Consider the following 25,305-nt stretch of genomic DNA (forward strand, 5'->3'; position numbering starts at 1 on the left):
AACTTTTAAAATCCTACAATGCAGCTTTAGGCCTGATTCAGCTCTGATCCAGACCTTCATGCAGGTGACCCAAATGCCTCTCTGAACCAGGCAGACAAAAAAACCTAATTAACCTCCACTGTGCAGGTGAGTAGTTCCAGTCTAACCTGCAGCTGAATCTAAGAATGAGACATTTCATGCAGTTTATCAAACTTTGAATTCCACACAAATCTGTTGAATTGATAAAGCCCCCCAGATGTCCAGAAGTCCAGATGTTTTAAACCACTTTTGGATTTACCATGTTCTGGATGGCTGAGAGTCTACACCAGCTACCATGGCTGCCATCTTGATAAGCCTACCACCCTGTGCTGATGACATGTTGAACCACACGTTGGCATCTCCTCAGTCCAGAACACAAATAAATGGGTTGATTTTAAACATACCCCGTTCTCTGTCCTCACTCTATTTCCTGTCCCCACTGTGTCCTCTGCATCCTCTTTCCTCACTCTGCCCTCTGTGTCCTCTGTCCGCACTCTGTCCTCTGTCCGCACTCTGTCCTCTGTGTCCTCACCCCAACTGTTCTCTCTCAGGAAGGTCATTCTCTGTTACTAAATGTCTTGTGTATGTTTGTTTGCTTTGGCAGCCAAAAGAACAACAACAATCAGCACTTCAGGAATTAAAAGAGGATGGTTGAACTTTTGACCAGCCTACACACTCCCATCCATTCATCCATTATCTTTGACCCGCTTCTTCCATTTTGGGTCACGGAGGTCGTCGGTGCCCATGTCCAGCAATCACTGTGCGAGGGGCGGGGTACACCCTGGACAGATCTCCAGTCCATCACAGGGACACATGAAGACAAACGAGACAACCATTCACTCTCTCACTCACACCTAGAGACAATTTAGAGTTACCAATCATTCTAATATGCATGTTTTTGCATCTGTCGGAGGAAACTGGAGTACCCGGAGAAAACCCACACATGCACGGAGAGAATATACAAACTCCACCCAGAATGGCCCCTGAACCAGGATCTGAACCAGGGTAACCTTTTCGCTGAGAGGCAGCAGCTCTACCAGTTGCACCACTGTTCTGCCTTCAGGTTTGTACACAACTATCTAATGGATATTTTTGGAGGAAATGCAGCTAATATTGATGTGTTTTCAGTTAGCTGATATATGCCGACCCTCCATACCTGCTTTACTTAGTGATCTATTGTAACGAGAGTGAAGAGCTGGTGTTTATTAAGACAGTGTTTCCATAAACAATAAGATAAATGTAATGCAGTAATATTCAGGTTCCAATAATTATAACCAATTATGTCAAAACAAGCTTCTTGGCTAAGTTTAGTTTTTGTTCCTCAAATATCCATGGTCTGCTGGTCTGCCATGTTAAGGACGGCACAGAACACCTACCTGACTGTATGGTGGTTAGCTACTCCCATGTATTTCTATTCCAGCTGTGAAAGCCCCCAAACCCCCAGCTGTAACCTCACATCTATGAATAGCGCCTCCTCCTCCATCAAACCACTTGGGTTGTGAAACAGCTCCCATCATCTGGTTTACAAAACAAGTGAGTTCTAAAACAGGTTTAAACCAGAGAAGGAGAGCTGTGGGGCGACAGATCTGCTCTGTGTTCACAACAGGCGTGCTTCAACTCTTGGCTAGTACAGGAGAAAGTACAGAAACTTGAATAAACACCTTAATTTACTCAAGCAGCGCCTTCCTCATACAATGGGAGCATTCAAGGTTCTTACATCACTGAGGGGATGCAGCAACACACAGGGCTGTTTGCTGCTGTGGCCATCCAAAACACTTTTTTTAGGAAGGTTCTTTCACAATGTTGCACAAATAAGACTTCTTCAAAATCAGATACAAACAAGTTTTTTGGATGTACCCACCTGAGAATGAGTACACAGACAGCAACCAGCGTGTAGGCCAGCAGAGTGCCAATGGACATCATGTCAACAAGAGCTTTGAGGTCAAACAAGAACGCCATGATAGCTACGAAGAAAAGAGTCAAAATCAACACTCAGATTTCTAGATAACATTCAAGTCAAGTCAACTGTATTTATAAAGCACAATTAAAACAGAAGCTATCAAAGTGCTTAACAAAAAAATCAATGAGAGTAATTGAATGGACAAAATAAAAACAACAGTATCAAAAATTAATTAAAAACATCCAAGAATGACATAGAAACACAGAACAAAAAAATAAATAAAACAAATCACATTGTGACGCATGAAATGTCAGGGACAACAGATGAGATTTTAGCAGAGATTTAAAAACAGGAAGAGAAGTACTCTGCCTAATGTTATGTGTGTGTGTGGGGGGGGGGGGAGGGAGGGGGAGATTGTTCCAAAGTTCCCTTCCTAACATGAAGTATAATACTGAAAAATAGTAGCAGCTGGAAAACATGTTTTACACCCACACACTGTTAGACACACAATACCTCAAGCTATCCTGATGCATGCTCAATAATCCAGGTAGAAAAATCTAAAAAAGTTAAATCTGGTCCTCTGGACATTCAAAAAAAATAAATAAATAAATAAATCAACAAAAAAATGTAGAAACGTTTCGTCTCTCATCCGAGAGACTTCCTCAGTCTGAGGAGCTGTATTCAGCTCAGTCTCTTAAATAGCACCGTCTCAGAGTGGATCAACCAGTTTTGCTGCTGTAGTAGAACATATACATGAGATATATTCATACTGTTAAAACAGATTCTTTCATTTTTCTGGACTGTATTATGACGTGTATCTGAATCTAATAAAATGTGGACGTGAGACGTTAATTATCTTTGACTCACCAAGACAGTGGGTCATTTATTAACAAAATCAAGTTTAACACATCACACATTTACATTAATTGGCAAAAATTGAAAATAACGACAGCTTATTAATCAGTTTTACAGGAGTGGTAAACAATGCAGCGATTGTTCTCACTTCCAGCAGAACGGCAGGTATTACCACACGGCGGTGGTGAAAACTTTGCTTCAGACATTTCTAAAAATATCTGGATTAATTTGCTAGCAGATAGGAGAGTTTAAAGATGGAAAGATGAAGTTTAGAGGGAGGGAGATGGTGTGTGAGGGAAAGTGTTGAACAGAACGACACCCTCCATTCGAACCCAGCTTTCCTCGGTACGCTCGGTAGTAAACTCGACTCGTTACCTCTCTGAAGATGAATCAGCGGATACGGAGTTCAGTTAACGCTACCGGTCCAGCGTCTCCGTAGGATGGCAGAGAACCGTCCGGAGTGGTGGTGGTACTTCATCAACAACAGTTCACCTCACGAGTGGACTCACATGAGTGGAGTCTGTCCGAGTTCCACCCAGAGGTGGAAGATGTTATAATCCCATAAGACTCGGAAGAGCTCTGTGGTCATGTCAGGATTTTCCTGTTTCCCCAAACTCTACTGTCGACTCAAACTGGGTTGAACTAGGAAGTACCGACATTTTAAAGAGCTCTATTTCCGGTTCATCTGGGAGTTTCTGATTGGTCAATGGACCAAAACAGAAGTGTGTTTTGTGATGTAAGGTGTTATGAAAAGTCAAGGAAAAGATTAAGATTGTTTAAGAACAGACAAAAAGATATTATGAAGAAACCAGACTTCGTGGAGTCAATTCTCTAGTATCTTGCTGTAAAAGTTAAACATGACATTTATTTTCAGTAAACTTGCAGTTGACCGAAACTTGAACTTTGACCAACTTCCATCACTTGCTCACTTCAAACAGACGATCAAGAAATTGAATCATTACTCTGTAACGTATTCCAACTTGATTTCACTTTGAATGAGGATTAAGAATCATTATTACTGTTTCACAGTTAATAAAATATGAGTAGTTCACTTCAACATGTAAACATTGTTTGAACTAACACAATTTGATTATCAAACATTTGTAAAATAGTAATGATAATAGAAAGTAGTTTTCTTTTACTTGATTAAATCAAGAAAGAAAGTCTCAGGATGGGTCAACCTGTATTTCTGGATGCAAATCAATGAAATAACAAGTTCTGTCCCATAAAGTCCTTAAGGTCAAATCCTGACCTTAGGCTTAGTTCACTACACTGCTGACAACCAAAACCAGCTGATCACATGCTCAAGAAGGACCATCAGCCTAACAATGGATCATTAGCACACTGATGGCTGTTTACTATTCACAGAGGGCTGAGTGATACTAGCAATCACAGCATTGTAAGAGGGGGACAGTTGAACACGTAGGCCTCCACCCCTGTTTAATGATGGACGGTTTCTTTTCACAAAGATGGCCTCCTTTACTCCTCTCTCAAACCATTGTTCCTCTCTGTCCAGGATGTGAACATCTTCATCCCTGAAAGAGTGACCGCTGGCCTGGAGATGAGTGTAGACCGCAGAGTCCTGGCCTGATGATGTTGATCTTCTGTGCTGGGCCATCCTTTTGGCCAGTGGCTGTTTAGTTTCTCCGATGTAGGACTGATCACAGCCCTCCTGCTGTGATTGCTAGTATCACTCAGCCCTCTGTGAACAGTAAACAGCCATCAGTGTGATAATGATCCATTGTTAGGCTGATGGTCCTTCTTGAGCATGTGATCAGCTGGTTTTGGTTGTCAGCAGCAAAACTGGTTGATCCACTCTGAGACGGTGCTATTTAAGAGACTGAGCTGAATACAGCTGCTCAGACTGAGGAAGTCTCTTGGATGAGAGACGAAACGTTTCTACATTTTTTTGTTGATTTATTTTGTTTTGTTTTTTTTTGAATGTCCAGAGGACCAGATTTAACTTTTTTAGAATACCTCAAGCATTTTTGCAGATAAAAATGTAAAAAGGTATTTACTTCAGCTGTGCAGTACAAATAAAGCTTGTAAAATTAAAAGTCATTATTACACCCAAATTAAATTTAACCTGTCTAAATAAAGGTTGAATGAAAAAAAATCGTGCAAAAAAATTTAATTAGGTAAAGCAGGTGAGTGAACAGTTTTCCTGTTTTAATATGAGTGCAGTAATCATCTCCACACAAACATCTTTTGATGGGAGATACGCATCATATATTGTATATCATGGTATACACTGTGGTATCTATCTGGTACCTGACCAGAAGGATGCAGTACTGTGACATTTGACTGATACTGTAGGATCTGACTGGAACTGTGGTATTTCACTGATACTGTAAAGATAAGGTAAGATATCTTACTGGACCCCCTGCAGTTTGCCTACAGGGCCAACAGGTCTGTAGATGATGCAATAAACCTGGCTCTTCACTTCATCCTGCAGCACCTGGACTCCCCAGGAACCTACGCCAGGATCCTGTTCGTGGACTTCAGCTCCGCATTTAACACCATCCTCCCTGCTCTGCTCCAAGACAAGCTCTCCCTGCTCCATGTACCTGACTCCACCTGCAGGTGGATCACAGACTTCCTGACAGACCGGAGTCAGTGCGTGCGGCTGGGGAGAGCTGTCTCGGACACTCGGACTATAAGCACAGGATCTCCACAGGGCTGTGTGCTTTCCCCCCTGCTTTTCTCCCAGTACACCAACTGCTGCACCTCCAGCCATGACTCTGTGAAACTTATTAAGTTTGCAGATGACACCACCCTCATCGGGCTCATCTCGGACGGTGATGAGTCTGCATACAGGAGGGAGGTGGACCGGCTGGTGACCTGGTGCAGCAGCAACAACCTGGAATTCAATGCCCAGAAGACAGTGGAGATGATTGTGGATTTCAGGAAAGCCACAGCCCCTCTGCCCCCCCTCACCTGTAATGATACCCCCATCACCACTGCAAATTCTTATCGGTTCCTCGGCACCACCATCACCCAGGACCTCAAGTGGGAGCCAACCATCAGCTCCCTCATCAAGAAGGCCCAGCAGAGACTGTACTTCCTGCGACAGCTGAAGAAGGCCAAGCTGCCGGCCAAGCTGATGGTGCAGTTCTACACAGCCATCATCGAGTCCATCCTCAGCTCCTCCATCAGGGTGTGGTACGCCGGGGCCACTGCCAGGGACAGACTCAGACTGCAGCGCGTTGTGCGCTCAACTGAGAAGGTGATCGGCTGCAGCCTTCCATCCCTCCACGACCTGTACGTCTCCAGGACTGTGAGGCGAGCAGGTCGGATCACAGCTGACCCTGCTCACCCTGCACATGGTCTGTTCGAACCACTCCCCTCAGGCAGGAGGCTTCGGTCCATTCGGACCAGAACCTCCCGCCATAAGAACAGTTTCTTCCCCTCTGCTGTTGGACTCCTGAACACTCATAATGCTACCTCCTAATTTCTGCTTTGGTCACATTACATCTGTATTATAACTGAATACTCCATCTGTACTGTTCTCTAAGCTTTTTTATTGTTTTCTATTGTATGGGTGTACATAAGGTTATGTTATGTTTTTAATTTTACTTTATTTGTGGGTGTACACAGGTCTTATGTCTTATGTAATGTTCTCATTTTTACTTAATTTTTACTTAATTTTTACTTTATTTTACTTTATTACTATTCGCACCTTATGTCATAGCAAATTCCTAGTTTGTGAACCTCGTTCATTGACATGGCAATAATAAACTGATTCTGTACTGTGGTATCTGACTGGTACTGTAGTATCCAACTGGTACCTCACCATAAGGATGCAGCACTGTGGTATTTGACTGGTACTGTAGTATCTGACTGGTACTGTGGTATCCAACTGGTACCTCACCAGACGGATGCAGTACTGTGGTATCTGTCTTGTACCTCACCAGAATGATGCAGTACTGTGGTATTTGACTGATACTGTGGTATCTGGCTGGTACCTTACCAGAAGGATGCAGTACTGTGGTATCTGACTGATACTGTGGTAACCAACTGGTATCTCATCTGAAGGATGCAGTACTGTGTTATTTGTATTGTAACTCACCAGAAAGATGCAATACTGTGGTATTTGACTGATACTTTGATAGCTGACTGCTACTGTGGTATCTGACTGGTACTGTGGTATCCAACTGATACTGTGGTATCTAATTGGTATTGTGGTATCCGACTGATACTGTGGTATCTGACTGATACTGTGGTATTTGATTGATACTGTGATATCTGACTGGTACTGTGGTATTCGACTGATACTGTGGTATCTAATTGGTATTGTGGTATCTGAAAGGTACTGTGGTGTCTGACTGATATTGTGGTATCTGACTGGTACTGTGGTATCCGACTCATATTGTGGTATCTGACTGATACTGCGGTATCTGACTGATACTGTGATTTCTGACTGTTACTGTGGCATCTGACTGATACTGTGATATCTGACTGGTACTGTGGTATCTGACTGATACTGTGATATCTAATTGGTATTGTGGTATCTGACTGGTATTGTGGTGTTTGACTGATACTGTGGTATCTGACTGGTACTGTGGTATCCGACTGATACTGTGGTATCTGACTGGTACCTCACCAGAAGGATGCAGCAGGGAGCTGAGCTCAGCAGCACAGATCAGACACAGAACACCCAGAAAATATGAGGAAAGGCTTTTGGAGGTGATGTTCTATGACTCCACCTCCTGGTGGCTACTTGATCAGTTAATTCACCGATTAAGTGTCAGCCCAAACGTTTGAGTACACGTTTACTACTGAGCATGGAGGCCTCGAAACAGAACGTAGCCCAAAGGCCAGAAGAAGCCTTTTGATCATGTCAGTCTAGTCCTCAAATAAAATAAAAACATTTGCACAGACAAAATAATTAAAAAGATTTTTTTTTTTAATAAAATTTGAGCCGTCAGTTGTTAATACAGTAACATAACATAAGAAGAAAAAAGGCAGGTCTTCCTCCAGCCAAGGATCGTGGTTAGCCAAACTTTCATACCACTTTTCAGACCAAAAACACAACTCTTTCTTTCCTATTGGTGTGAAAGAAAAAAAATCTAATATCAACCCTATACACATTTGTGTGACACAGTTTTTTGAGCTTGTCTCTTATCATGGTCTATAAAGAGATTAGACCCAGAGGCAGGATGACATGAGGAGCTCAGCTAAACTAAAACTCATGTCACAAAACACTGGGGAGGACAGAGACATCTGGCAGGTGAACCTCTGTTAGAGTGGTGATTAGAAATGGTTTAAATACAATGGAGGGTGAGTGGACAGAGGTCTTTACTAACTGCTAACTGACTGAAGAACAACTGAGGAGACTGACGGTAAAAATGAGACCTGGCAAGAAAACAGAGCTGAACCAAAATACAAGGGATAAAAAAATACAACATAAACCACAAGGATAAATGAAACTGAGATCAACTAAATTACAAAATAAAAACTAGAGTAGAACATCTCTGAGTTCTCATCCAAACAACAGAAGTATCACAGCACAGCTGAAATCAAGTTAAAGACAGAACACTAGCAGCAGAGATTAGAATTAGGGCCAGTCAATGAAAAACTGATTAGAACCACCAACTGAGAATGACTCAGGATGTCTCTATTTTAAATGAATTACACCTAAACATTTATTTTGCAAAAATTTAACAGGGATGTTTAAACAAAATACTGGGAATAATTTCTAGATCTAGCATTTTTAGCCAAATGTTAATGTCTAAAGCTACGCTCAACAAGTGAAAATTTTCGTTTTACAGTCAAATATTCTAACTATACCACAGGCTACGATAAGAACAAAGAAAAATATATGATCTTTTATAAAAATATGAATCTAAAAATGTGGAACACATGTTAGCTACCACATACTCTTCAAGCAAAACAGGCCAAGCCTTTTGCTCTTTGAGACTTTGCTGATGATATAATGTTATACATGATAGATTCAAGGGGGTCACCACAGCGAGTCATCCTCCTCCATCTCTATCCTCTGTATCCTCTGTCTTCACTCCAGCTACCTCCATGTCCTCTCTAACTGTATCCATATTTCTCCTCTTTGTCTTTTTCCTGGCAGCTGCATTTCTACCATCCTTCTACCAATATACCCACTGTCCCTCCTCTGGACATGTCCAAGCCATCTCAGTCTGGTCTCTCCAACTTTATCTCCCAGTTGTTCAGCCTGTGTTGTACCTCTGATTATCTCATTCCTAATCTTATCCATCCTTGTCACTCCTAACGAGAACCTCAACATCTTCATATCAGCTACTTCCTGTTCTGTCTACCGCCTTTTTGTCCATGTCTCTGTCTCCAGACCATATAACATAGCTGGTTTCACATCTGTCTTGTAGTCTTTTCCTTTGACCTTTGCTGACAACCTTTTGTGACAAATCACTTCTGAAACTTTTCTCCATCCACTCCATCCTGCCTGGACTCTCTTTTTCACTTCTTTACCACATTCCCCATTTTCCTGGACAGTGAACCCCCAGTACCTGAAGTCCTGCACCTTTGTGACATCTGCTCTTTGTAGCCTCACTGTTCCACTAGCCTCCCTCTCATAACACACATACTCTGTCTTACTACAGCTGACTTTCATTCCTTTTCTTTCACGTGCATACCTCCACCTCTCTAAGTTCTCTTCCACCTGTTCATCTTCTTCAAAGCCATATGAACTTCATCTTCATTAATCCTTCATATTTTCTGGTCCATAGTTTCAAGGTTCAAGGTTCAAGTTTCTTTATTGTTGTTCGCACCACATGTGGTACATGAGGTGGAATGAAATGGTGTACACAGGGTCCCAGTTACATCCAACAACAGCAAAAATATAAATTGTAAAAGAAACAGTAATAAGGATCTAAGATATAAACTAAGAATATGCTAAACATTAACAGTGCAAAACAACATGCTGAACAACAGCTGCACAAACATGAGTCTGTGTGAGTAGATGAGTATGAATGAATACAGCAGTATGAAATAATCAGCAATATGAGATCAGCAGCATGGATAATCAGCAGCACATATCAACAATCAAAGTGGCATTTCAATTACTTCTATTTTTTTCGCTTTCTCTCTTCATTTACTAGCACTTCAAACACTTCTTCCATTTCCTCATTACAGTTTTCGAACTTGTTAGACTATTGCCATTTCTATCTTCAAAAAACAACATTTTCACATCCTTTCCAGCCTGATCCCTCTGTCTTGCCAGTCAATACAAGTCATTCATGCCTCCCTTAGCATCCAGCCTATCATATCATAAACCTTCCGCTTTGCCTTAGCTACCTCCCTCTTTGCTCTATGTGCCATCTCTTTATATTTCTGTCTCCTCTCTTCAGTCCTCTCATTGTCATTTCTTCTTGGCTAACTTCTTTCTTTGAACGGCATCCTGCACTTCATTATTCCACCACCAGTTTTCCTTATCATCCATTCTCTGTCCAGATGACACACCAAGTACGTTCCTACCTGTCTCTCTAATTACTGTTGCTGTAGTAGCCCAGTCATTATTTGGAAGCTCTTTCGGACCACCCAGAGCCTTTAACAGCTCCTCTCTGAAGTTCTCACAACATTCTTCTTTCTTCAGCTTCCACCATTTGGTCTTCTCTGATATTAACACTTTTCTCTTCTTCACAACAACAGTCATTCTACACACAACCATCCGATGCTGTCTGGCCACGCTGTCCTCTGCCACAATCTTACAGTCTCCAGTCTCCCTCAGGTTTCCTCTTCTACATAGAAAGTAGTCGACCTGCGTACTCCTTCATCCACTCTTATAGGTCACTTTCCTTCTCCTTTTGGAAACAAGAGTTGACTACAGCCATTTCCATTCTTTTGGTGAAATCCACCACCATCTGTCTTTCCTGGTTTCTTTCCTTGACACCAAACCTACCAATCACTTCCTCATCCCCTCTGTTTCCTTCACCAACATGTCCATTCAAGTCTGCTCTGATCACCACACTTTCCTCAGGAATACTTTTTATCACTTCATCCAGATCTTTCCAAAATGTATATTTCTCCTCCACATCACATCCAACCTGTGGAGCACCACACCGTTTATTATCAAATCTACTTCTACCTTCAGACACATCACCCTATCTGATACTCTTTTCACCTCTAATACATTATTTGCCTACTCCTCCTTCAGGAACACCCCTACTCCATTTCTCTTTCTATTCATATCATGGTAAAACAGTTTGAACCATGCTCCAATGCTGTGAGCCTTTCTGTCCTTCCACTTGATCTCTTGGACACATAAAACATCTCCCTTCCTTCTCTGCATCATGTCAGCCAGCTCTACCTTTGCCTGTCATTGTCCCTACATTTAGAGTTTCCACCTAAATGGATGTAGTATCCTACATTCTTGACTTTCCTCTTTTCAAACTGTCTCCTGACATGTTCCCTCTTCGTGGTCTTTGACTAACAGTAGCATAATTTGCTGTTTGTCAACAGTATTGGTGGCGGTCGTTGTTAACCCCCGGGCCTCAACTGATCTGGTGAGGTGTTGCTTGGATAGTCTCACATAACTGTTTTGAAAAACATGTTTTATGGTGGATTCAGTTCCTGACAGATCCTCACCATTTATCCAGGCTTGGGACTGGCACTATAGGTATGCTGACTTGTGCTGCTTAGTGGCTGGTTTGTGTGTTAACAAGTATCAAATCAACCAAAACTAACATAACTTTCTAACAGGTTTGTGAACTGATGGTTTAAAGCAGTAGAAAGTGACATACTGTAAATACAATCTAAAAGGGCCTTGTTGAAAAAGAAAACGATGCAGAAACAATCTTTTCAGTAGACCTAAATTTCAGCTAACAGTAAAATGTCTTGATGCAAAGATAAATATTTGAAGTTTTTTATGTAACAAATGTGATGATGGCATAAACATGCATGTTGTTTTTCAGTCACCATTGAAGACTGATGATATCATTTTGTTTGAACTAGTACAATTCAGAATGTTGGTTACTTTTAAAATGTTTTTCCCTCTTGTGTTATCGTTGAAAACATTTTAATGCCTGTTGAACATGTGGACCTATGTGATGAATATGTTTAAGCCAAGGCTGGTTTTGAACATCTGTGTACTTTACTGTACTCTGTTTGGTACTTTGTTTTGTACCCTTATTGCATGCTTTAGCATTTCTTGTTTGTTCTTTGTTTTGTAGCGAGTCAAATCTGTTCTTATTCTGAGCATTTCAATGTACTGTTGACCTTGTGTTAACCTTGCATATGACAAACACAACTTGAACTGGTGTAATTATCATTTCATATAATTTGGGAAACACCATCACCAAAATCATGCAGCCATCATCACCAACTGATCACATGTAAACAGAAAAACACTGAAATGAAAAGACACAAGTCCATAATACAATCCAAAGATAGGCGAGTCCTCGTCCCGGAGCTTACCCGCAGTGGTACCTGCTGCCAGGGTGGCAGCCACTGGCGACTGGCGCTTACTCACTTTGGACATAAATTTGAACAGAATGCCATCTCGTGCCATGGCAAAGAGAATACGTGGCAGAGGGAACATGGAGCCCAACAGACTATGGAGAAGAGGTTCATGGTTAGGCTGAGTGCATGAAGAAAACATGACACCTGCACAACTGTGAATAAACGGGGACAAAAGCTCCACACAGATAATACCATTGAGGGCTCAAACGCCTTTTAATTTAGAAAAAAATGTCTGATTCATCTCCTTTGATGGTTCCTTTCACAGTTCATTGGTGAATAAACATTAGTTGAGTTACCACACACCTGTCCCCGGCTCTCACCTGCAACTACACCGGAGCTCATAGTAGCAATAATTGGGGTCTTCGTCTTAGGACTGATTCGGGCTAAGGCTTTGAAAAGCACCCCATCCTCTGCCATTGCATAGATTACACGAGGCATGGGGAAAATGGAGCCCAGCAGACTGCATGAGACAGCAGAGACATGCAAGACCAACACATTAGTTAGAGCCCCAAACACACAACAGACAGGGGCATCATCAAAGCTTCAGAGAGTGATGAAAGTAATAAAAAGCATCTTTCTTTCCTGTCAGTAATGTCATCCCCGTCATTCTTTGGCTGTTTGGATGTCTGATGCCTGAATAACATCATCAGGCTTTAATAACACCTACAATCATTACATTCTTCAAGTGCGTAAACAATTAATTCAATTAAAAAAAAAAGTGTTAAAGCAGTTTTAAAAGTGGTGATGTTGTTTATCCAGAGATCCGGGCCACACAGCAGCATTGTAAAGTCCAACTGCAAGCCCTGACACATTTCATTGATCTGCTTTGATAACATTTTTTTTTTTAATCAATGCAGATTATAAGATGAGCGAAGGAATGACATGTAATGATTTGTTTAAAGCAATAAAGTAGGTATTCTGTGAAAAGATATTGAATACGTGTTATCTTTTTGTTGTACATAGTTCTTCAAACAACGTTAGTTTGTACAAACAGTTTATAAGACCAAAGTTTCCTGATGCTGCTCAATAATCCAGGTAGATCAATCTAACAAGGTTAACTCTGGTCCTCTGGACGGATTCTTCTTGTTGAAACATTGTGTCGTTCGTTTCGTCGACCAAAGAGCTATCTGTGCTTACAAAATAAACGTGCAGTATTCTATGTAAATAACTATAAATATGTAAATTAGGGTGGTGTAAAGGTTTGTACAATGTTTGCATGAACCTCAGTTTTCTGAGATTGGAGTTGTGTTAAAAGGGCAGCAACCCACTTTGGTCTTAGCTCACTGAGCGTTTAGCTTGTTCACCTAGTGCCCTGTCAGCCATCAGTGGAAGAGTTTACAGCTAAAAACATCTTGTCTTCATAAACTGTGACATTTCTTTTTCTTTTTATAGTCATAATTTGAAAATAACGTCATGCACAATTAGTTCCACCAGATCCCACACAACCTGTCAGGGCTCAGAGGATGTTTCAGAGATTGTGCTCAGCTACTACCACACTAAACTTTAGCTTAGTGTTGAATGACTTTGAGCCATCGATTTAACTTCTATACTTAAAGAGTTTTGGGAGCCATCTTGTATTTGAATGTTTCCAAAAATTATTCAGCAGAATTAAATAAATCAATAATGCAAAATATTATCTGATTGTCTTCTTCTTTCAGCTTTTCCCTGTTCAGGGGTCACCACCAACAGTCATCCTCCTCCATCTCACCCTGTCCTCTGCATCCTCTGTCTTCACCCCACCTCCATGTCCTCTCTAACTTCATCCATATTTCTCCTCTTTGTCTTTTTTCTGGCAGCTGCATTTCTAACATCCTTCTACCAGTATACCCACTGTCCCTCCTCTGGACATGTCCAAACCATCTCAGTCTGATCTCTCTAACTTCATCTCCCAGTTCTATATTTTAATATAGAACATATCGGATATTTGTTTAAATGAACTTGAACTAATAGAGGGTCCAATTTACGGGGGTGGGGGGGACAGCACATTTTGTTTAGTTGAACTTCTGTTGTGTTCTTCTGTCCAGTTTATCATATATGGTCACAACTATTTGCAAGTTTTCCAAACTGAGGCCCTTCAAAAAGCTATCTACAACAGGTAAGATATTTAAAAGCTTTTCACAGAACCCCACTTCAAAAGATCTGAACAGACCCTTTAAGAAAAACCCAAAGGTATCGCATACCGACAGGGAAGAAAGACCTAATTACAATACATCCCAACAACATATATTTGAGGCAACTTGTTCAGTCAGTTTGAAAAGCATCATGCTGGGGTTCAGCAATAATTAATCAAAGCACCCACCTCATGCTGTAACACCAATCAAATCAATCCAATAAGAGATATTGACCAAAACTCATCCACCATTATCACACATTCAAAGCAGAAATGAAAGTCAATATTTATTCTATCTGAATTATTTGATTTTCTAAAGTTGACGTGAATAAATGCTCCTGTTGTAAACTTATTCAAACATACGCAGGGTTACCTGGTGGAAAGGGCACACAGCGACCCCACAGCTACAACATACTTGGCAGGGCCCCACCCCACATACTCAAAGGCCATGGGCAGGGGACTCTTCTCATCCAGCAGGTAATAAGGCATCATCAGGGTGAGAGCAGCCGACACACCGAAGTAGGCGAGGAAACACACGGTGAGTGACGACACGATGCCGATGGGAATGGCCTTCTGGGGGTTCTTCACTTCCTCGCCTGTTGATCACAAACATGTTTTGTTTTTTCTTTTAATCTGTCCATACAACACAATACCGTCCCAGATGCTTGGAAAACAGCTTTTGTTCTACCAGTACTGAAAAACGGAGACCCCACTATACTGAACAACCACCAACCGATTTCCAAACTCAGTATTTTAGCTAAGGTTTTAGAAAAACTGGTAAATACTCAAGTCAAGAAGTATTTGGATTATTTTAACATTTTATCTTCCCACCAATATGGTTTCAGAAAACAACACAGCACAATATCTTCTTCGCTAAAGCTTTTTATGATGTCGTTGAAGCTTTGGACTCTAAGGATTACCGTGCTGCACTTTTCTTAGACCCGTCCAAAGCCTTTGATACTGTAGATCATGACGTTTTATGCCATAAGCTCTCAGATATTGGTTTCTCAGATCGCACTGTTGGTTGGTTTTCTAATTATCTCAGGTTGGAGGCAATTTGTTTGACACGAAGGTAGTTCATCTACCTACTTAATGGGCACTGATGGTGTGTCACAAGGCTCTGTTTTAGGACCCACTCTTTTTACAATTTATATAAATAATGTAGGTCAAAACACTCCTGACGCATCCTTGCATCTCAATGCTGACGATACAATTGTTTCTTGTTGAGCTAACACAGTTGCCAAGGTTTTCCAGCTTCTACAGTCTACATTTGACATCATTCAGTCTGACTTGTTCCATCTCAAACTGGTGCTAAATGCTTATGAAACCAAGGGGCATCGGTTAAAAATTTAACATTTTTCATAAGACTAAAGAAAAGAAAAGTCCAGGTCCTGACAGCATAGTGGGGTTGTACTCTTAAAAACTGTTCCCTGCAGATATCAGATATATTCTGTTTTCTTTTTAACATGTCTCTTCAAATCTTAAGTGTCTCACAGCTCTGGAAAGACTCTGTTATTGTTCCAATCTATTTTATACACAAATGATTGTTGCAGCCATATCCACATCGTCACATTTTAAAGTTTGCTGATGACTGTCATCCTGTCTCTTCTCAGCAGTGATGACCAGACCCCGGACCTGTGGTCGAGGACTTCACTAAATGATGTGAGTCTTCCTTTTTAAAATTAAATATTTCTAAGACAAAGGAGATGGTCATTGATTTTGGAAAAGTCTCTTCAGTTGTCGCTCTTCTGGTCATTGACGGTGAAGCTGTTGAGGTGGTGCAACTGTATAAATATCCGGGAACTGTTCTTGATGACAAACTGACCTTTGACCCCCATGTGAACTCACTTAGCAAAAAGGCCCACCAGCGAATGTATTTTTATCAGAAGCTCTGTGGTTTAATGTTGATTCTACTTTTATGAGAATGTTTTATTGATTCTCTTTTAACTTTTACCTTCATCTGTTGGTTTGGACTTTTGATGTGCAAAAACAGAAAAAAAAAACCTCGGGGATTGTCAGGATGTGCTGCAAAACAGCTGGGATAGCCCTACAGAACCTCACTGACCTACACAAGGTGAGGTCAGTGAACAAGGCCAGGCTGATTCTGGCAGATCCTGATCATCCACTCCATGGTGAGTTCAGGTTGCTTCCATCTGGATGCAGGTATCTGCTGCCCAGATGTAGAATGAACAGACTGAAAAACACATTCATCCCTGTAACGACCAGGCTTCTCAACAAACAGTGATGATTTCGTGTCATTTTAATGTCTCAATGTCTTTTCTAGTATGGATGTTTTGTGTGACTACTGACTGTGAAACAAATTGTCTCTTGGGGATAATAAAGATTCTTGAACTTGAACTTGGGGATGTTGTTTTCAAACAGAAAGTTGGTGCCAGCAGTTCTTCTTCCTATCTCATCCACACGTGGTGTTCTAATTGAGTTTGTGGATTCTTACAAATACTTGGGAATTTTGGTTTACGCACATCTGGGCAGCTGTGGCTGAGTGGTTAGAGCAGTCGTCCTTCAATGCAAGAGTTGGGGGTTTGAATCCACCAGCTATCACATGCCGAAGTGTCCCTGGGCAAGACACTGAACCCCTCAAAGCCTCTGATGTGTGTCCCATCGGTGTATGAATGTGATGAAGCTCTGATTAGTCTCTTTAGAATTATTTGTTCAATTAGCTTTGTATAGATCTAGTAGAGTGCTGTATGAATGGGTAAATGAGGCACAGATTGTAGTGTAAAGTGCTTTGAGTATCTCATTAAGATAGAAAGGCGCTATATAAGTACAGTTCATTTACCATTTACATCTCTCTTTTAAGCCACATGTTGAAAACGTGATAAAGAAACTGAAATTAAAACTGGGTTTCTTTTTCAGAAATAAATCTTGCTTAACTCTGAATGCCAGAAAACACCTTGTAGCTGCTACTTTCCTACCGGTCATTGACTATGGTGACATTATTTACATGAACGCCCGCCAGCTCCTTGCAAATGTTGGATGCTGTCTACCATGGGGCACTGGCTCCAAACTGGCTGTAACTACCGGACCCATCACTGCACTCTGTACTCATTAGTCAGTTGGTCATCATTATCTACATGTAGACTCCCACACTTGTTCATTTTCATCTATAAATCCCTCCTTCGTCTGCTACCTTCAGTGGTGGGATGCAACTAAGTACAAGTACTTCATTATTGTACTTAAGTACATTTTTCATGTATCTGTACTTTATTTAAGTAGAGTTAAACCAACTTCTTCTGAACTTGAACAAGAAATTCTTGTTCCAATATTAAAATGTGTCAGTTCATGGATGTTAGGACAGAAGACAAGAGATGTCTCCAAATGTCTCAACACTCGGGTCAAAGTTTTGAAAATGGTGTTGAGAAGTTAAAATATTGTTCATATTGACCCATTACAAGTTTGACTAGACAGTATTTTAACTAGAGTTGATGACAAACTGGAGTTGAACTGATCAGTGTTATTCCTTTGTTAGATCTAATGCTCCTTTTTTCAGGCAGACAACTTTTACTTAAATGTGTTTACCGCAGTTAAAATGACACATTGGTTTTCCTTTGCGTTGAATAAAAACTATCAAAGGTATATCCTGATGCATGCTCAATAATCCAGGTAGAAAAATCCCATTGGTATAATCATTCCTCTTTCTTATTTTGCTTAATGACATTTAACTCTGCAGGTCATCCCTGAAGTTCTGACGCACAGAATCACAAGTCCAAGTGTGAACTGTGTCACAGAGTAAACACAATAAAAACATGTATTATCTGCAGCATTGTTCATTAAAATGGCTCAACGCTATTAATGTATTACAGAACATGTGCGCACTTAATGATATTGTAGACCATTGCATTAGGTAATACAATCAGCAAGTACTTTTACTTTTAATACTTTAAGTATTTTTAAAACCAAGTACTTAATTACTTTTACTTAAGTAAAAATGTTAATGTGGTACTTCTACTTTTACTAGAGTACATTTTTGTCTGTTTATTTGTACTTTTATTTAAGTACAGTGTTTGAGTACTTTCTCCGCCATCTCCTCCCACACGTCACGTCGTCAGTGCAGTTACAGCATGTGCTCTCAGGCCATCATTACCTGCAGCGTCCCCTCAGTGCAGACTGAACTTGGCCAAAAGGCTTTTTCCTACTCTGCTTCTGGAACCTGCAACAAGATCTGAAGCTGTCCACTTTGATTTAGTTAAGGGAATTTAAACATTTGATAAGGTCAATAGAAAAATCTAAGCAAATATGTTTTTGTTTTTAGTATTGTATCTTGTTTATATGGAACCCTGATTTTGTGTTTTTATAACTACTTTTATTTGATTTTAATTGCTTTTGTTGAATTATTGTTGTCCCTACTTTATATGTTGTCTGTCTAAAACAGGTCTCTCTTGAAAATGAGTCCTCACTGAGACTAACTTGTATAAATAAAGGTTGAATGAATGTTTATATGTAGTTATTCTACGAAGTAAGAGCACAGACAAGCCACACCAGGTACAGTCCACCACACCAATAACTCACCTGTTGTTGCAATGCAATCAAACCCCACAAAAGCATAGAAGCAGGTGGCAGCTCCAGCTAAGGTTCCACTAAAACCGTAGGGCATGAAACCCCCAACGCCATAATCACTGCTCACATTGGCCATCTCTGACAAGTTCCTGAAACGTGATTTATTTGTAACATTGATTGACGCCAGTATTGATCGGTGCGTGAAAGAACAGCTGTGCAGACTGTAATCTTATTGTGATTAGATTACCTTGTGACTATGGTGACGTTGATAAGGGATTCTTCACTTATCTTCCAGTTGTATGTGTCTCCTTTGACAAATCCAGAGATAATAACGAACAAGAGGACCAGCACGTTGATGGCAGTGAAGACCTTGTTGACCCAGGCCGATTCCTTCACTCCAAACGACAAGAGTCCTGGAGCAGCACAACCACAGCAGAGCTCAGCACAGAACACAAGTTCAAGTTCAAGGTTCTTTATTGTCATTCACATTACATGTGGTACATGAGGTGGAACAAAATTATGTACTCAGGGTCCCAGTCACACCCAAAAATAGAAAAAATATAAAGTATAAAAAGAAACAGTACGCTATATACGGATCTAAGATATACACTGATATACACTAAACGAACGCTAAATGGTATACTAAAAGATCTAAGCTATACGCTAAACACTGATAATGTTAGTAACAAACAACATAGACCGTGTAACACGGACCATTCTTCTAGTTTACTTTGGTCAGTTTGGATCCTTTCATTGTGAAACCAAGTTTTAACAGAGCTGGTCTGGGATGCCAACATGGTTCAGAACCTCATTAGTTCAGGTCCAGTAGATCTAAACAGAGAAGTACTGAATAAATGTTGATGCAGAATTTATCACCTAAATCTTTTAATGAGGGTTTCTGAAGTTCTTCAATGTCTTATCTGAATAAGGCCTAAAACTCCTCATTAGTAATCAGCATTTATTGCAGCTGAAAGTTTCCCTTTGCCAACATTAAAAAATGTCTTGCTGGACAGAGATTACTGGGATGAGAAAGACTCAGAACAATGGGAGTCTAAATAACTTAGAATGGTGCATTTTCAAAATCTGGGAAAAGTCTTTTGTAACCATTTCTAAGCAAATTCAGATTCCAAAATCATCAGATGAACTGCTGTACTCAAGTACAAGCTCTTCAGGTGTGTGAGCACTACTCCAAAGTTTGGAACATTCAGGATGTTCAGGGAGAACCTGAGAACCACAGAGGCTCAAACCTGTCATGAACTGAAAACAGGTGTCCACCAGTGTCTCTGTCCACAGTGAAACTGAACACTGGTGTCCACCAGTGTCTCTGTCCACAGTGAAGCTGAAAACAGGTGTTCACAAGTGTCTCTGTCTGCAGTGAAGCTGAAAACAGGTGTTCACAAGTGTCTCTGTCCACAGTGAATCTGAACACTAAGGTCCACCGGTGTCTCTGTCCACAATGAAGATAAAATTGGTGTCCACCAGTGTCTCTGTCCACAGTGAAGCTGAAAACTTGTGTCTACCAGTGTTTCTGTCCACAGTGAAACTGAAAACTGGAGTCCACCAGTGTCTCTGTCTACAGTGACACTGAAAACTGGTGTTCACAAGTGTCTCTGTCCACAGTGAAGCTGAAAACTGGTGTTCACAAGTGTCTCTGTCCACAGTGAAGCTGAAAACAGGTGTTCACAAGTGTCTCTGTCCGCAGTGAAGCTGAAAACAGGTGTTCACAAGTGTCTCTGTCCACAGTGAAGCTGAAAACAGATGTTCACAAGTGTCTCTGTCTGCAGTGAAGCTGAAAACAGGTGTTCACAAGTGTCTCTGTCTACAGTGAAGCTGAAAACAGGTGTTCACAAGTGTCTCTGTCTGCAGTGAAGCTGAAAGCAGGTGTTCACAAGTGTCTCTGTCTGCAGTGAAGCTGAAAACAGGTGTTCACAAGTGTCTCTGTCCACAGTGAATCTGAACACTAAGGTCCACCGGTGTCTCTGTCCACAGTGAAGCTGAAAACTTGTGTCCGCCAGTGTCTCTGTCCACAGTGAAACTGAAAACTGGTGTCCACCAGTGTCTCTGTCTACAGTGAAACTGAAAACTGGTGTTCACAAGTGTCTCTGTCCACAGTGAAGCTGAAAACAGGTGTTCACAAGTGTCTCTGTTTGCAGTAAAACTGAAAACTGGTGTTCACAAGTGTCTCTGTCCACAGTGAAGCTGAAAACAGGTGTTCACAAGTGTCTCTGTCTACAGTGAAGCTGAAAACAGGTGTTCACAAGTGTCTCTGTCCACAGTGAAGCTGAAAACAGGTGTTCACAAGTGTCTCTGTCCGCAGTGAAGCTGAAAACAGGTGTTCACAAATGTCTCTGTCCACAGTGAAGCTGAAAACAGGTGTTCACAAGTGTCTCTGTCCACAGTGAAACTGAAAACTGGTGTCCACCAGTGTCTCTGTCCACAGTGAAACTGAAAACTGGTGTTCACAAGTGTCTCTGTCCACAGTGAAGCTGAAAACAGGTGTTCACAAGTGTCTCTGTCCGCAGTGAAGCTGAAAACAGGTGTTCACAAGTGTCTCTGTCCACAGTGAAGCTGAAAACTGGTGTCCACCAGTGTCTCTGTCCACCAGTGTCTCTGTCCACAGTGAAGACAGTTTAATAAGTCTGTTGACGGTGATGTTGCCAGCCAAGAAACAAGCTCCTGCTCCAAAATAAACCCTTCAAGCTCACCTGAAGCTTGCAGTTGCTCACATGGACAGGTCCATCTACTTTTGGAGTAACGTTTGATGGGCAGATAATATTTTGTCTCATTTGTTTAACTGGATTCTCTTTATCTACTTTTAAGACTGTGTGAAAATCTGATTATGTTTTAGGTCATATTTAAGCAGAAATATAGAAAATTTTTAAGAGTTCACAAACTTTCAATCACCACTGTAAGTATGTTTGAAGAAATCATGATGAGGTTGTCAAATCTGAGAACACATAACCTCAATGCTACCAAGCCTCATGCTGGTAGTATTGTGTGCCTTGCTCAAGGTGGATGGAATGATGAAGGTTTACTGCCAACTTCTCAAATTTCAGCTCAAATCAACAGCAGACACAGTTGGGTTCTCAACAAGACAATGATCCCGAACACATAGGAACTAGTAAATGGTAAATGGACTGTACTTATATAGCGCCTTTCTAACTTATCAAGACACTCAAAGTGCTTTACACTACAATTTTTGTCCTCATTTACACATTCATACAGCACTCTACTAGATCTATACAAAGCTAGTGGAACAAATCATTCTAAAGAGACTAATCACAGCTTTGGATCATATTCATACACCAATGAGACACACATCGGAGGCAATGGGGGGTTCAGTGTCTTGCCCAAGAACACTTGGCATGTGACTGCTGTTGGATTTGAAACCCCAACTCTCGCAGTGGAAGACAACTACTCTAACCACTCAGCCACAGCTGCCCCACTGGTTCCTGGTTAGATCAAACAAATGAACAAAGGATTTGACATGGACTTCCCAAAGCCCCCATCAGCCATGCACAACATTTTGTGACTGTTTCAAATTTGTGTGTAAGTAAATCAAACACTTTAAATACAATGTTTTTCCATAAAGTGTTCAAATATTCAGCCATAACTGAGCTAGAAATTTGACAGCTACAACATTTTGTTGAGGTACAACTTTGTAAGGTACAATAAGCCAAATATAGTAGAGATTGTATGTATATATTTCACTCCGTATGAATCATTTTAAAACTGTGTGGATTAAAGAAAATCCACAAGGAATTCAAACTCAGACACCAAAATCTTGTTTTTAGAAGTCATTGAAGTTGGTTGTGTGGTGATGAAGATCTACAATATACAGCAGCAATCAGAAATTATAATTTTTTGGACCGTTCTCTTTGCAGAGTGGAAATAATTTACAACAATTTCTGATCGCTGCTGTATACTGTAAATTTTCATCAGCACACAACCTCATGGATTGTTCTGGGGTTATTGGCAGACCAACAAATCAAACTGTGACAGAGTTTGATCTAAAGAGGAACGTCTCTGATTCGTGAAGCTCTCCCCATCAGATGAATAGACTGATGAGAGTTCACTGAAGCGGCTGTATGGACTGAATTTGACAGGAAACTGATAAACTGAACATTTTTCAGCTGCAACTGTTTATTTATTGGTAATGATTGGAGGTGTTTGTGAGGACTCAATGAACTCACACAATCTTGCAGATTATATGTAATCTTGAACCCTTGAGTATTTATAAAAGTTCTGCCAAGGCGTTTTTGGTTTATGCATGCAACGGATCACAAGTTGATTTGATCTGATTTTAGTTTGTCTTCTTTCACTGAAGCCACTGTCTGAGCATGTTTAAAGGACATTTAGGGAACATAATGACCAATCTTACCAGACAGCAGTAGAATCAGGCACACAGCAAAGAAGTCGGGGTACGGAGCCAAGCCAGGAGCGTTCATACTGAAGTAGGTCCTACAAAATACTTCGATGTGTCCTCCAATCATTTCATCAAACGTGCCACTCCATGCTCTGGCAACTGACGATGTACCTGTTGGCAACGGAACAAACAGACTTCATGAAGAACCAGTTTTTTTTCTTATTATTATTTAATTTAAAAAACATTTAAAAATTGGCAGTAGCTCACCAATTACATATGAGAGGATGAGGTTCCAGCCGGTAATGAAGGCCCAGATCTCCCCGACAGTCACGTAACTGTACAGGTACGCAGAGCCAGTCTTGGGTACACGGGCCCCAAACTCAGCGTAACATAGTCCGGCCATGACAGAGGCCAGAGCAGCAATCAGGAAGGATATGACAATGCTTGGGCCAGAGTTGGCCTTGGCCACCTCTCCGGCTAAAACATAGACACCAGCACCTAGAGTGCTGCCCACCCCCAGGGCAATGAGGTCGACGGTTCCCAGGCAGCGGCACAACTTGGAGTCCTCCAGGCTGTTCAGGTCGACCACTTTCCTGCGCACCAAGGAGTGCCCAAATGACAGAATCTGCTTTAACATGTTTTCACTTGCTGACGGGGAAACAGAGAGAAACAAATATTAATTTGAGCTGGTGCTGCAGGGCGTGAAGGAGAATTTGATTGGTTGAGCTTTGTGAAATAGTTTGCAGATTAAAGATTTGTGAAGTATGTCATCAAATGTGCCCAAGGTCTGGATCCATATCCTGAAGTCAGAGTACAAATCCCAAGAAGAGAAAACGACAATCCAGCACATTTTAAGAACGAGTCAAAGTTCCCTTCAAAGGTTGAATCTGTTTCTGCTCTGCATTATTGAGCCTTTCTAACTTGTTCTGATAAAACGTGCTGAAACGTCAGTTTCATAACATGTGAAAAGAAAAGCCTACAAACTATGACGTGCGTTCAGGACTGCTGCCAAGAGCTGCAGTGTTAGTAAAGTTCAGAGACTGCAGGTCCAATTAAAACTATTGTTTGTGGTCATGGTGCACATCGAGAATTCAAAGAGCTGCATCCATGAACAATAACATTCAAACTGCTCCAATTCAAGTGAAAACTACCGCTTTGTTTTCACCGTCTTATAGAATGAACACTATCGTTTTATAATTGATGGTTAGCACTATTTGATAAAGAAGATAAAATTATTTCTGCCTTTTGCTGAATACTTTGTAATATGCTAAGTTATTTAAACATGTTGACCATAAATTAAATCAACCATCCAAATGAACACTGACTTCTGTTGTTCTGTAGATTTCTTCATCAACAGAAAATTAATTTTGGTTGATACAGCTCATTGACATCACAATATGGATTTAAATACAAAAAAAAAAAAAATCTAAAAATGACCATATCAAAAGCAGAAATCAGCTTTGCAAAGAAAAAATACAATCCTGAATTTGTCAGAAAATGTATTTTCCTTTAGAACAAAGTCAAATTTAGCTATAAATTGTATGTAACAGGACAAATACATTATTAGCAGATGTGTTACATCAGTTGTGTTACATTAGAAGCATGCACCTACCTTAGAAACAGGCTGTCTGGAAATGACACCTCCAAGATGTTTGAAAAGAAGAGAAGCTGTTTGTCCAGGTGGGTAATAGGACACCAAGCACATGCACAAGTCAGACAACTTGTCCTGATCTGACAAGTCTTAGATCTTCGCACTGCGTTGAACACATTAACTGCACGGAGCAGTCACTCCTCCCTCTACACCAAGTGTTTCTTCATAGGGTCTGCCCTCGCCTTGCCCCCAAAACTAGAATACAGTCTACCACAGCCGAGGGGTGACGTCCCCACAGCAAGAAGGTAGGCAGGCATGGGGGTGGGGAGAGTTTACTACTGTGCTTAGCACCATAAGTACTCCTCTTTGAGTTGTACAGAAAGGCAGAGACAAAATAAGCTTGAGGTGGATGTTGTTTGGAAGAGTCCTGATGCAGACCTCAGAGCTCAGCTGTCCAGATGTCCCGCTGATAAATGGTTAGGTAACGTTCAGTGACAAAC

General features: G+C 41.0%; 1 protein-coding gene across 1 annotated transcript in view; it reads right to left on the minus strand.

Moving 5' to 3' along the window:
* slc7a2 (solute carrier family 7 member 2) overlaps positions 1–24,941 on the minus strand; it is a 32,128-nt gene extending 7,187 nt beyond the window's left edge. Inside the window, exons 1-8 of the mRNA XM_037675408.1 lie at positions 24,827–24,941; positions 23,482–23,862; positions 23,230–23,385; positions 19,096–19,261; positions 18,861–18,997; positions 14,704–14,926; positions 12,176–12,312; positions 1,880–1,982 (exon numbers count right to left, since the gene is read on the minus strand). Of these exons, the coding sequence (XP_037531336.1) occupies positions 1,880–1,982; positions 12,176–12,312; positions 14,704–14,926; positions 18,861–18,997; positions 19,096–19,261; positions 23,230–23,385; positions 23,482–23,851 (1,292 nt within the window). The 5' untranslated portion in view covers positions 23,852–23,862; positions 24,827–24,941. The remainder of the gene's footprint in view (positions 1–1,879; positions 1,983–12,175; positions 12,313–14,703; positions 14,927–18,860; positions 18,998–19,095; positions 19,262–23,229; positions 23,386–23,481; positions 23,863–24,826) is intronic.
* Positions 24,942–25,305: the final 364 nt, after the last annotated feature.

Source organism: Nematolebias whitei, chromosome 4 (assembly GCF_014905685.2).
Source record: "Nematolebias whitei isolate Nwh7 chromosome 4, NemWhi1, whole genome shotgun sequence".
NCBI lineage: Eukaryota > Metazoa > Chordata > Actinopteri > Cyprinodontiformes > Rivulidae > Nematolebias > Nematolebias whitei.